Source organism: Pipra filicauda, unplaced genomic scaffold (genome assembly GCF_003945595.2).
Source record: "Pipra filicauda isolate LSUMZ 115617 unplaced genomic scaffold, ASM394559v2 scaffold123_size2130275_pilon, whole genome shotgun sequence".
NCBI lineage: Eukaryota > Metazoa > Chordata > Aves > Passeriformes > Pipridae > Pipra > Pipra filicauda.
In genome coordinates this window covers 445,403-458,425 of record NW_024103696.1, presented here as the reverse complement: position 1 = coordinate 458,425, position 13,023 = coordinate 445,403, and the positions used below count along the sequence as shown (strand labels likewise).

The following is a 13,023-nucleotide window of genomic DNA, read 5'->3' as shown; positions in this document are numbered from 1 at the left end:
AATTACCCAGCAAAGTCATGACATTACAAAAACATTAATTCCCTGGCAGGCATTTAAGACACAGATACGTTAAAGACAGAAAGAATGGAAAAAGAACGAACCCTCAACAAAAAATCCTGGCAAAAAATGGGATGATAGAAGCAAAAGGCTTTAAGAAGATGCAAATCAAGGAGGGACTACTTAATAAATTTTAGCTTTAAATCAAACATGCTGTAGTTTATAACTGCTGTAACTTGCTATCTTGCTTACTACATACTTGCACACGTGCATAAGTACTATAAATCCAAGGGTAAAGAAGGGAAGGTGTGAAAAGTACATGTCCACTTACTAAGCAGAACAACCAAGCTGCCTTTCTTCCTAACAAGAAGTACAGTAGCTATGGAAATACAGTTGGTAGGAGTGAGAAAATGAAGGGGGCAAAAAGGAGAAGCTTAAATAAGCTTTAAAAACATTCAGGGGTGTACATTTTTTTTAATATAGGCCATTTTATGCAAAGAAAGGTTAATACTCACTTTGGTACCTTTAGGTCCCATTATACCAGTTATACCTCTGATACCTAGGATACCCTGAGAAAGAAAAGTTTATTCAAGTTATGCTTAAATGTTTTCGTCAGAACTGCCCTAGTTTTCAGACAGAAGACTCAAGAGTTCTACATGCTTGCTTTATGCTTATTTTACTATTTTCCTAGTATAAAAGGAGAAATCCAGCTGTTGCTGTTATTAGAATACTTAATTTACAGGTAATGTGATATTTTACTAATTTATAATTTAAAAAATAATAAAAAGCTATCTGGCTGAATTAGAAAACCACAAATAAAAAATATAGATATAAAATAAATATAAAAGATAAATATAAAACCATAAGGGCTGAAAAAAAACACTAATTTCTTTTCTTGGTTACCACAGAGTTGAAGCACTCTTGCCATGCAACTTGTGTGAGAGGAACACATGAAGGCCAGATTTGCAAAAGTGCTAAGTTGTCTTAATGGGGTATAGGACAGATTCAGGAGAAAGGTACCTTCAGACTCCATAGAACTCCAGAGGCAAAAAAACAGGGCAAGGTTTTTGAGACTACAAGTGCTAAGTTTATATGCCCACCATACCTGAGAGACTGAACTCAGTAGACATCCCGGTGCAGCAGGATGTACCATAACTGTCATCACTTCCCTTCAAAATACAGTCTCATGGGAAATTTGGCTTCAATTTCTTCCTTTTCCTGAGAGACTGAAACTACATGAGATGTCTCCTCCCTGCAGAGACCAAACCCTCAGCCATAATATGTTTGTTCTGCAACAAGAAGAACCCACTACAACTGTGTTAATGAAATAGCTACAGGCACTTCAGCGCAGTGTAGGCAAACCTACTCCTTGAACCAGACTCTGCACTGGCAGCCTTTACTTGCTACTAACAAAGTTACATGGAGTCTTGCACAGAATAGTTAATGCCGTCTCAACCCAAAACATGAGAAAAATCATGATAACTCATCAATGACAACAGCAGCCCAACAAGGATTCCATTCATACAGGTAAAAAACATAAAAGAAAACAGAATGGAATATACAGCCTCTCCATCTGTGGCTCTAAAGCATCCTCTTTTCCGTAGGTTGTCTGTCTGACACTGCTTTCTGCATATTATGAATCCTATGTTTTAATAAAAAAACAATTATTTTAAAGCTTGTTTGTAAGGTCAACAACTGCTGATACAGTGAAATGTTGTGAGTAATGCTTTTTAAAAAAAAAAAAGGAAAGTCAATCTTTAATTGGTTTTAATTCCACAGTGTTATTTCAGGGTGATTGAAGAACTTTACCAAACTGAGTTAAATTAATTGGTCCCTACAAGCCTTTAAGACAGCAGAAGCTGGCTCCTATGCAAGTGCTTTGTCTGCACCACAGTCCCAGGGATAGTTTTTCAGGATCAAACATAAGAAGGAATGCACACTTTCCTTTACTTAGCCTGTTCTTTCTTTATCTTTCTCTAGTCATAATCCAGAGGTTTATGTTGTTTTACGTTTGTGTGCATAGAGAATTTTGTAATGTAGGATTTGGATGTCACATGCACCAAGGTAAGCTGCTGTATAATATCACATGTGGCCATCAAAGGCATTAAATAGTTTCATATCTAAGAAAAAATCATAAGACCCAATCAGAAAATAGACCATAGAAATTAATGGTGGTTATGCCTGTTTCTCTTACTTAGAATGACCCGTTTATTATTTTCGCTAGCTCTTTTCAGCTGCAGAAACCATAACAGCTTCTCAGAAGGAACAAGCTGAGGAGGTATGTGCCTGAACTGAGCACAGTAAAACAGGACAAGAAAATAACTCCAAAATCAGAGGTATGCTGTGATTGCTACTTCATCCCCAAGTTGGCTACTCATCCTCATCCTCAAGGCTACTTCATTCTCTTAGCTAAGTCTGAATTTTACAATTGATCGTATTTCAAATAAACATTAGCTTTGCAAGGATGAAGTCAGAGTCATCAAAATTATGCAAAGAAAGGCCAAGAAAAAAAATCCAATTATTTTCACCATCTAAGCACAACACAAAATTCAGGACATGAAATAGTTTTTAAAATTAGCCTTTCCATAGAACTATATGGAGCTTTGTGCCGAGCGATGGTGTAGCTTTTTGGAGAGACTTAAATAATTCTACTTTTATTCATAGAAAACATGGCACAATAAAGTGAAAGATGTATGGAGATTTTATAATATCTGTTTTCTTACAATAGTAAGGAATACGGATATGACATACTGAAGCAAATAGGTAACACTATTTAAGAGGAAATACTTTACTGGAGGGCCTTGAGCTCCCACTTCACCGATGGGTCCTTGATCCCCTTCTTCACCCTGGGAAAGCCAAAGGAATACATCTGTAGGTAATCCATAACATGCATATTGCTCTCTCACCATACAAGGTGTATCTGCTCCTTAGAGTTTTCTGTCACCATGTCCTGCTTGAAAGAAATCCAAACGAAATCACACTACTTCCTCAGACAGATACTTGTTCAGGTTCACATGCCATTCAACTATTAGTCAACAGGGTAATTTCAAAGAAACCTCAATATAAAGAATTTTACTCTTAATCCGTCATTCCATATTTTCTTGACATTTATCTCTTTAGGTTTTCTTGTTCTTTTAGATTAAAAGTGCAGTGAAGGTATTTTCATGCATGTGAATGTACAGAATATGCTAGTAGATCTGCATCACAATACCTCATTGCACTTCAGAATTTTTTGGAAACTAAAGTGGAAAAATGCCTTATCTGGCAAACCCCCTCTTTGATTAGATAGTGACCTCTTTCATACAACGATAGTGCATAGTAATGGAACAACAGTACATATGGCAGTTTAATTTGTAAAAAGGGATAAGACAACGCTCAACATCCTCCCCCACCCAAAAAAAAGGCAAGTTGTTTATAATAAATCAGTAATCTTTTTAATAGGATTAGGAATAGAGTGCGGGGTTTTTTTAAAAAACTTTTCTCTGATGCTTTTTCCTCCAGCATTGAAGCATGGACCAAGGCAGTGCAAATCTTCTGAATTTTTCATACAAATATTTCCCAGAGAAGTTGTGGATGTCCCATCCCTGGAGGTGTTCAAGGGCAGAGGAACCTGGTCTAGTGGAATGTGTCCCTGCCCAGAGCAGGGAGGTTGGAACTAGATGACCTTCAAGGTCCCCTTCAAAACCATTCTATGATTCTATGAAGGTTATATAACAAGGTTAATTCAAATGAAACACCTTGAAAGTTCACTTTTCAGTTTTCAAGCTGAATTGGACTTGGCCTCTCTAGTTACCATCATTCTTTGCTTGTGAACTTACACTGTGTCCTTTCCCTCTCAAATATATTTTTCTCTCTTATTCTTCACAGAATTACTCCTCTGTGCCACAGAACTATTAACTTGGTAAGTCCACAGAATTTTTGTGCATTTAAATGTTTGAAAGTTTTTCAATTAATAAATTTAACTTATTGCCATGATTTCCATAATAATTAAATTAAATGATCAAAGTAAAAATCAAGATGAGTATGACTTCTGCATCATAATAAATACAGAGTACAAGTGAATAAAGAATAGAGATGTGCCTTCGGTTACTCTGGAGCATTATGATGTATAGTATCACTTCATGCATTCTATTAAAAAAATTAATAGTTCTAACAAAGTGTAATATGTTTTTTGAAGAAGAGGCTAAACTACCATTAGCCTGCTAAAAAAAACAGCAGTTTTTCATCTTTTTATTTTTACCTTATAACCTTGTTTTCCTGGTTCACCAGACTCTCCTTTTGAACCCTTTTGTCCCTAAAATAAATGTAAAAAACCCCAAATAAATAAATAAATAAATAAATAAATAAATAAATGAATGAATGAATGAATGAATGAATGAATGAATGAATGAATGAATGAATGAATAAATAAATATTATTCAAAATTAAAATACAGGTTTATAAAACAGACCCAGACTGCTAAGAACTATCCTGCTGTTCCCTCACAAACCCCATTCACCATCTTCTTCACCTGTCTAGGAAACAGCACATACTAAGTACCCTGCTCAAAAATATCTGCTTCTGGATCTAACAAGGCTGCATTTCTAGGCAAGTTAGTACTTCTTACATTACCCTACAAAAATTTCCTCAGGCCAACAGTATTCCTAAAAGCCAGTAAAGAATGCATTAAAAAAATAGGTCTCCCAGGAAGAGAGAAAGAAGGAAAAAATACTAAGGATTTGGGGGAATATTTAGAGTTTCTGGAGTCAGACTACAAATGGTCCAGAAAGTGAATGAAGCAATCTTCCCCATACTCTAATCCTTTTAAGACCACACAAAAATTTTACCCTGAAGATTAAAGCAGCAGCAAGAGATTTCAACAGAAGAGGTTATTTTAGCAGTCAAGAGTTGAATAACCCTAAGCAACTACACTGATGTAACCTTTTTTGAAATTACCAGTGAAGTGCCCTTCTGTCAAGTCAGCAATTACCACCCCCAGTGCATTGAGACAGCGTCTCTATAAGGAATGCTTGAACAAACAAGTTCTCTTACCTTCATTCCCATTAAGCCAGCGTGCCCTGGGCGGCCAGGTGGACAAGCATTGGGACACTGGAAAAGCAATCACATAGTTACTACCACATAGGTTAAGTAATGCTGTCTGAAATTACTTATAAAAACACATGGAAAACAATCTTACCAACAGGTCACCATCTCGCAGGCCAATTGTTCCCTAAATTAAATTATATTAATCAAAGTCAGTAAAAGAGAAATAATCAGTCCTGACTCATTAGGCAATACAGGTATTAGACGAAAGAGAAAATACTACTATCTAAAGACAGAATTAGAAGTATAATCAACCAAAGGATCTCTGACACAAAAAGCATCTAAACTGTAGGATTTTATTGAAGGATAGCAGGTACCTGCAAAATCCTGTCCTCTAACTTTTATCAACTTTTACAAAAAAAACCAAACCAACAAACAAAAAAAACCCCCGAAATATTTTTTTTTGCTTTCTAAGCTACCTCAATCATATTTTCTATTAAATATAGATCAAATAGAACCAAACCCCATACATTTCCAACAGAATCCAAGACAATTTCTATAATAGCAGTACCTTACTACCATTCAGCAAAAGATTCAGATCTTTTCAGAGAAAATAATCTTCCCACAACACAAGTACTGTTAGATGACAGTTGCAATAAACCAGACATCAGTGTACAATGAGATGGACTCAGTGAAGGGAAGGCCATTCCTCATATTAAATCAAATACTTAATGGAAGCTAACGGGAGGCTTATGAGGCACAACAGGGAGAAACATGATTTCACAGCAGCAGCTGTGTTCTCTAAAGCCCAGTGGGAGGGAGCACACCATTTTAGATAGAAGCATAGGGAAGTTTAAGGAATGAGTTGCTCTAGATTTATAACAGAATGATTTTAAAAAAGGCGAGAGTATTTGGGTCCATAATGTCTTTAGTTGAAGTGGGACTGTGGCACTTCAGAAACACAAAAAGGACAAAACATCAAGGAATAGAAGCAGCCATACTGGGAATTTGTTTCTGCTTGTTTCCTAATTACTGTTCTACACTTGTGTTTTTTTACAATACCTCTGTCAATTCTCTGGCAACTTCCATGAAAACAAGAAACATGACATAGGTAAACTATATAAACTTAGGGTCTGTCCCTAAAGAGTGGGGAGGAGGAGGTTCCCAGCAGAGGAACAGTACAGCTTTTAAAAAGGCGTTAGTACACCACGTTTCCCAGCAGTTTGCCTTTCACAGCACCCAGAATCCAGTGTGTTTGCCAAACTGTTTTATCTCTCTAGGCGGGCAAATTGTCACAAAAAAAAGGCATAACACACATCCCTACTCCCAAGAGGTTCAAAAAAGATAACTATTCTCCTTGAGCAGCAAAGCACTGCTGCAAAGCATTCTTCTGTTCCTTGTAAGTAGCAAGCCTGATTGCAAGAAAGGCGTAAGAACTCAACCCACCTAGAAGCATATATTTGTCTCATGAGACAAACATTAAATTTTTCTTCTCCTAACACAGAAAAGTCTACCTCTGCTGAAGTAATACCAGTGAGACCTGACAAAGACTATATTTACAGCAATATTATTATTCACATGGAAGTTTAAAACCTGTGTATTTACAGTCTGTAGAAATGTGAAGGCATCATGACAGAAGTTACAGTTTGCATTTCAAACTACCTGTTTATAACCACAGAGATTAGAAACTTACTTTCTAAATGTAAGATCAAAAGCCTGCTGAAATCTTAAACTCAGTATTCAGCTGTAGGACTTCAGGAGAAGTTTTGTTCAAGCAGCAACAACACAAAATTCAGATGTTAGCACATATAAAACAATCACTTACTGGAGGACCTGGTGGTCCTGGTGGCCCTGGTGGCCCTCTTTTTCCTGGATCTCCCTTAAAAAGGGTAAAACATTTTTATATATTGATAGTAATAATGACAACCAGTAGTTACATATTCAGACCATACAACAACAGTGAGAAATTAAGTGGCTATGGAAGGACAAACTAGATAGCCAATTAAAACATCAACCTACAACATGACTCTCATGGTAGAATGGGAAAATAGTTTTTTGAGTAGAATGGCAGTTGTGCTGTGAAACAGGAGCCACAAAAAACCAACAAATTTTCAGCTGCTTTAGAACACTAAAACACCTGACCTGACAAGATCATCTATGTACTCTTCTGTCTTATAACTGCTGCTTCAGTTCTGAAGGAAAAGAATCCTAATAATTGGCAGAAGTGCCCAAAGCAGAGAGGGGAAAATCCCCTTTTTCAGAGCCTAAGATGAATTTAACAATTTAGAATCTTCTCCTGTTTGTGAAGTTTTGATGTCTAGTGCTCACATAAGTAAAGAAAATGTAGAACCTCTGCAAATTATTTTTTCTGAATGCTTTGAATTCAAATATATATAATATTTGGGTCATGACCAACTTTTAACTTACGTCACTTTAATAATATTTTTTACATCTAATTAAATAATGAGTGCAATTAACAAGATGGATATAGAGGAATTATTCACTAATTCTCACAATGCATGAGCTATAGAGCCATTCTTTTCCATACAATGTATAATTATACTGTGCGACTCATTATTACAGTGTGTTATGGAGGCGTAGCATACAAATGGATTCACTAGCAGAGGACAGGTTCACATGCGGCTTTGGAAAAAGGTATCACGGATGCAATTTCTGATTCTGGTAGCCTTTGAACCACCAACTGCCAGAATGTGCAATGATATGACAGAAAAATTCCATTCTACAAATAGCCTGTACACTTCCATAAGTATCCGCTCCTGCCCTTGCTACAGATAACACAGAGAGCTAAGATGGATCATCTTCTGAAATAGACTGGTAGCTTTTAATATTCTTTTTTTAATTCATTTATATGATTGAGCACAACACATGTATTAAAAAGTAGGCTTTATTAAACAAAATTTTTATGCTGCTTCAGATTTCAAGTAAGAAAATAACAACTGGTTTCAACTTGCACTTTGACGGTAAAGTACGGAGTCAAAATGGGACAGTGTGATGAAACTGAGTGCACAGCTTAGCAGTAAGGTCAGTAGATGGAGTTACACATAAATGAGACTAAGAAGAAATGCTGAATTGCCATGTTCACTGATATGTGATCATGTACCATAATGTATATGTGAAATGATAGGAGAAAAGTTAAAGGTCTACATGTAATGTTAAGTTTTACATTTCCTGTATTTCTGGCAGGTTTGCTTTTTGATTTTAGCTTTCCTTGAATGAGGCAAAGTAGAGTATAGGACACTCCACGAATCATTTCATCCTAATCTAACAGGTGGCCCTGACTTTGGTCTATTCATTGTTCCCTATTTCTGACGAGCTCCAAACACAGTCTTTCTTCTACCAGTCAGTAGGTCAGTGGCCCTGGCCTGATCATGAAAAAAAAATACATTTGAAAGTGCTGTTAATAGCCGAAATAGTGTTTACATGGCCCAGTAATTATTCCTTTTTTCTTTAAATAACTTCTAGCAATTGAATAAATCTATATTTTCAGCAAACATAGGAGTACTTACAGGTGGACCAGCACGACCTACTTCCCCAGGAAGTCCCGCTGCACCAGCTGGACCCTAAAACAACCAAAGTAAATAGTATTTTTAAATCATACAATACCTATGTAACAAGCATCCAAGGAGTGAGAATGTATAATTCTCTCAAAAAACTATGCCTTCAGACCCCAATATTCTTGCCCCATATATGACAGACCAGTGCAACCTTAGTGGTAGCTGAAGAAAACATACATAACAGACATAGAACATCTGGATTAAAAAAAGTCTCTATTTTCACTGAATTACTTTTTATTACAGTATAATAGCTTTATTGAATATTTAAGTAGTCGGACAATATATTTATTAATTGCAAGAATGAACTTACAGGTGGTCCAAGAAGCCCCTTGCCCTGTGAAATACGAAAAAAGGTCAGAAATGTGGAGAGGATTCCAAACCTATTCAAGCTTTTGGTAAGAACAGAATATTTGGGATTAAAAGATATAAAACCTCCCTGTTGTTTGATTCTGCAAAATCATTTTCAAAACTTATTCAACTAATGCTAAATATAATTTTTTTAATTAAATAACCAATATCAGATGAAAAATTAAATTACTGATTAAGTTGCCTTACAGTAGCATTTAATTACACATGTACTCCAACAAAGGAATGAAGACATTAAAGCCTTTGGGTTTAGCTAATTATCAAGTACAATGATGAACATATCTATGCTACAATAATTTCCTTCTAACAATGTATTTAAATTGATAATAACTGAGAACTTTTTTTGCCCCAGTGCTTCCCTGAGGTCTAAATCCACTAAACTAGTGCTTTTTGGTAATCAGAAAGAACACCAAACTGCTCCTGTTTACATTTTCCATCAGTATTGATCTGAATCACTTTAGTGAGAAGCGTCCAAGATACTTCTGCCTATTTGGACAATACACTCCCTCTAAGAAAACTGATCCCTCAGTCTTGCATTATCAAAGCAAACGTAAAATTTTATGGAGAACAGTGTCAACGATACATGTGAAACACTAACATAAAAAATCCTAAACACACTGAAATCTTGAGATTTGATGTGATAAAGCACCTGGACTAAATGCAACTTTAAAAACCACTGAATATCAAGAAAGGATTGTATTTGTAAAGCTGCCTTTACAAAACTTGGTACAATGCAGGGAATATTTCAAGCATTTATCAGGGTCATTCCATTTTAACCATTTAATACACAGCAGAAAGTAAGTTTGCATAACCTCCATAATCCCTTTGCTATTACTTTACACTTCCTTGCTGCAATTCGTTATAGTATACACGTCTATATTTGACTATACAAATCAGACTTTCACTGCATCACATATCCAATATTATAATATCACCTGCCTCTGAAAGAAGGAAATCAACTACTTGCAGGTTCTCACTGGAGTACCCTTTCCTAACATGCCCCTAAACAGCGGCAGAGAAGGCCAACGATACCAAAAGAAGCAGCTAGAGCTATTGTGTCCAGCCCACATAGCAGCCCAGGAGAAGCCTGTCCCCTCCTCTGCCCACTCCACTGCATCTCTTCAGCTTACTAATTAGGACTCCAAGAAGCAGGGGCTCTCCCTCAGCAACCCATGCCTCCCCCTCACGCAGCTACTCCACCCTTCTTGCCATGAAGTAGACCCAGTTGCAAAGCTTAGAGCTGCAGTGCAATCAGTCAGTAAGGACATACACAAAGCAGTTTATGATCCCAACCAGCTGCCCATGTTCCTGCCTTTGTCTGTGTCCTAAAGGGAAAGCCTCTCCACAGAACCTGGGACTGCAGCCTTACATCCCCAGATCCTTGCTGCCTACTTTGGAGATGCTCATCTGACCCACGGAGCACATGGAGTGCAGGGACATGGGTAGTAATCCAAAGTCTGCAATCACCTGCTCAGAGACACTTACCCTGCAGGTCTGCTAAGTACCACTGCCATTCACCACAAAGAGTCAAATATTAGTATTTGTATGTGTACCCTGTGCTGGATACTGTGTTTTAGTAGACCTTAAAATATTTTCAAATGCTCTGTCACTAAATACACACAATCCTATCCATATTCCAGATGCATAAACCACTAGAAATTTATCAGCTCATAGAAAAGTTTGAGGGAACTTAACAGAGAGAATGGACTGAAGAGTGCAATACATGCACTCAATGTAGCAGGTCCATTTACCAGGATTAGATCAGAGATATCAGCACATTTAAATTACTTCTGAAAAAAATTGCTTGAATTAATCAGAAGTATTCTACGAATTTTGTAAACCTGTCATTTGAAACATTATCTGCCCAACAGATGAGACAAAGAATAAATTAAAACTAAATGATCAAGGTTGTGGGTTCGATCCCTATATGGGCCATTCACTTAAGAGTTGGACTCAATGATCCTTGTGGGTCCCTTCCAACCCAGAATATTCTGTGAAATATTTAACACAGCTATCTGAGAAATGAAGCAGGAAAAAAAAAAACAGAGGAAAGGGAAAGTAGAAGATGGTAGCTGAAGATTGCCAGGATACATTCTAGGGAAGAAAAAGCAGAAAAGCAAATGCTGTGTATAAAACATTACATCCTTAATATTCTTTCTAGAAGTTAACCTGAAGTCCTAACTTGGCTAATAAATTCCAGTGGATGAGCTTGAAAACACTGATAATAATTTAAAACTAATTAATGTTGCAGCCAAGGCTTCTGGTTTTCTGTTTGCACTAAGCATTTTAACAACTTAAGCAAGGGGATTTTGTGAGAAATGAACTCTTTGGATAAGCATCCAGGGACTACTCCATTTGCGAAAGGCCACTGGCTGAATTCAAAGCAGTGCATAATTACACCTAAACACTCAGCTAATCATGCAGTTAATATGCAGATTCATAAGTGTGCTCAATATGTTTCTAGTAAATGAGGTCTCATGGATCAAACAAAAGACCTCCAAAGGTTAAACAACCCCATTGCTTCACCTTTGTAGTAAAAGCTTCTCCAAAAGTCTCTGTATCTGAAAATTAGAACCATCACACTCCAGCACTACCACTTCTACCTTTTTGGGGGTTTGGGTTTTTTTGTTTTGGTTTGGTTTTGTTGTTGTTGTTGTTGTTATTAGGTTTAATCTCACTAAAGGTGAGATGACAAGTGCTGGCCATTTTGAGAATCTTCCATAACTGTGTGTTTTCTTCAGTAGCTTACAGTCATTCATCAAAGGGAAAATTGCATTTATACAAGCTTTCCTAAGAGATTTATTTTGAGCATTAATCTTTCCATATGGATTCAGCATGCATATGTTAACAATCATGGAGCTACAAAATCAAACACTAGGCTTCTTCCTAACATGTGAGGTCTAAGGATTAATCTTAACTTTAGTAAGTACAAGGGTACTTATTAGTATTTATTAACAGTACTTAGTCATGAAGTGACTAAGTATATCCAACTTTTTTTTCTTTAAATAAATAAGACTTCTCACTTTCTCATTATAAATATTCCTGCACATTCACCTTAAAATACAAGCTTCAGCTGCTTATTAAGCAGAAGTAGGACAACTCCAAAAGCAATCCCTACTGAGGTTCATTGAAGCATTATCGCCTTAAGGTTGAGAGTCTCAGGGCAAACAAAAATCACTCAGCTTTGAACAATGGTCCAAAATCTTAGCATATTTATTGCTTTTATAGTCTCAAAATATCACGTGACAAAAGAACTGCTGCTCTGAACAGAATCAGCATTCAATCTTGACAAATTGGTCCAGTTTTCTGCTTTCCCAAAGTAGCATCTCTTCCTCAAAATTGAAATTAACCCTCTTCATACATATTTTATATACATACTTTTCCTGGAGGCTCTAAAATTATTCATTCTCATGTTAGTCTGTTAATGGGGAGCTAAAATCATGTATGTTTTCCCCAAGTCAGTTTTTATTTCAGTTGACAGGCTAAAATACTACAGTATTTTAACCAAGTATTTCTGTAATTGAGTTTTATTTCCCTATTTTTTCCAGTCATAGAATCATAGAATGGCTTGGTTTGGAAGGGACCTTAAAGACCATCTAGTTCCAATGCCATGGGTAGGGACACCTTTCACTAGACGAGGCTGCTCAGTGCCCCATCCAACTTGGTCTTGAACACTTCAAGGGATGGGGCATCCACAACTTGTCTGGGCAACCAGTTCCAGTGCCTCACCACTCTCACAGTAAAGAATTTCTTCTGATATCTAATCCTAATCTACTCTCTTTCAGTTTAAAGACATTTCTCCTTTGTCCTATCACTACATGCCCTTGTAAAAAGTCCCTCTCCATCTTTCTTGAAGGCTCTCTTTAGGTACTGGAAGGTTGCAATTAGGTCAATCCAAAGCCTTCTCTTTTCCAGGCTAAACAATCCCAATGTGCTCCATCTCTCTATTCATTTTTTCCCATAACATACCTGACAGAGTTAAACTACCTCTTCATTGTAGCTTCACATTTTATAATGCATTGCATACAACCCAGAAATTATTTCCACTAATATGTGACAGCAA

At 36.7% G+C, this 13,023-nt stretch overlaps 1 protein-coding gene across 1 annotated transcript in view; it reads right to left on the bottom strand.

The window, feature by feature from the left end:
• The window catches only part of COL9A1 (collagen type IX alpha 1 chain), a 66,164-nt gene that overhangs the window by 29,360 nt on the left and 23,781 nt on the right, over nucleotides 1–13,023 (bottom strand). The window contains exons 13-20 of the mRNA XM_027713254.2: nucleotides 8,905–8,928; nucleotides 8,547–8,600; nucleotides 6,845–6,898; nucleotides 5,174–5,206; nucleotides 5,029–5,085; nucleotides 4,238–4,291; nucleotides 2,790–2,843; nucleotides 513–566 (exon numbers count right to left, since the gene is read on the bottom strand). Of these exons, the coding sequence (XP_027569055.2) occupies nucleotides 513–566; nucleotides 2,790–2,843; nucleotides 4,238–4,291; nucleotides 5,029–5,085; nucleotides 5,174–5,206; nucleotides 6,845–6,898; nucleotides 8,547–8,600; nucleotides 8,905–8,928 (384 nt within the window). The remainder of the gene's footprint in view (nucleotides 1–512; nucleotides 567–2,789; nucleotides 2,844–4,237; nucleotides 4,292–5,028; nucleotides 5,086–5,173; nucleotides 5,207–6,844; nucleotides 6,899–8,546; nucleotides 8,601–8,904; nucleotides 8,929–13,023) is intronic.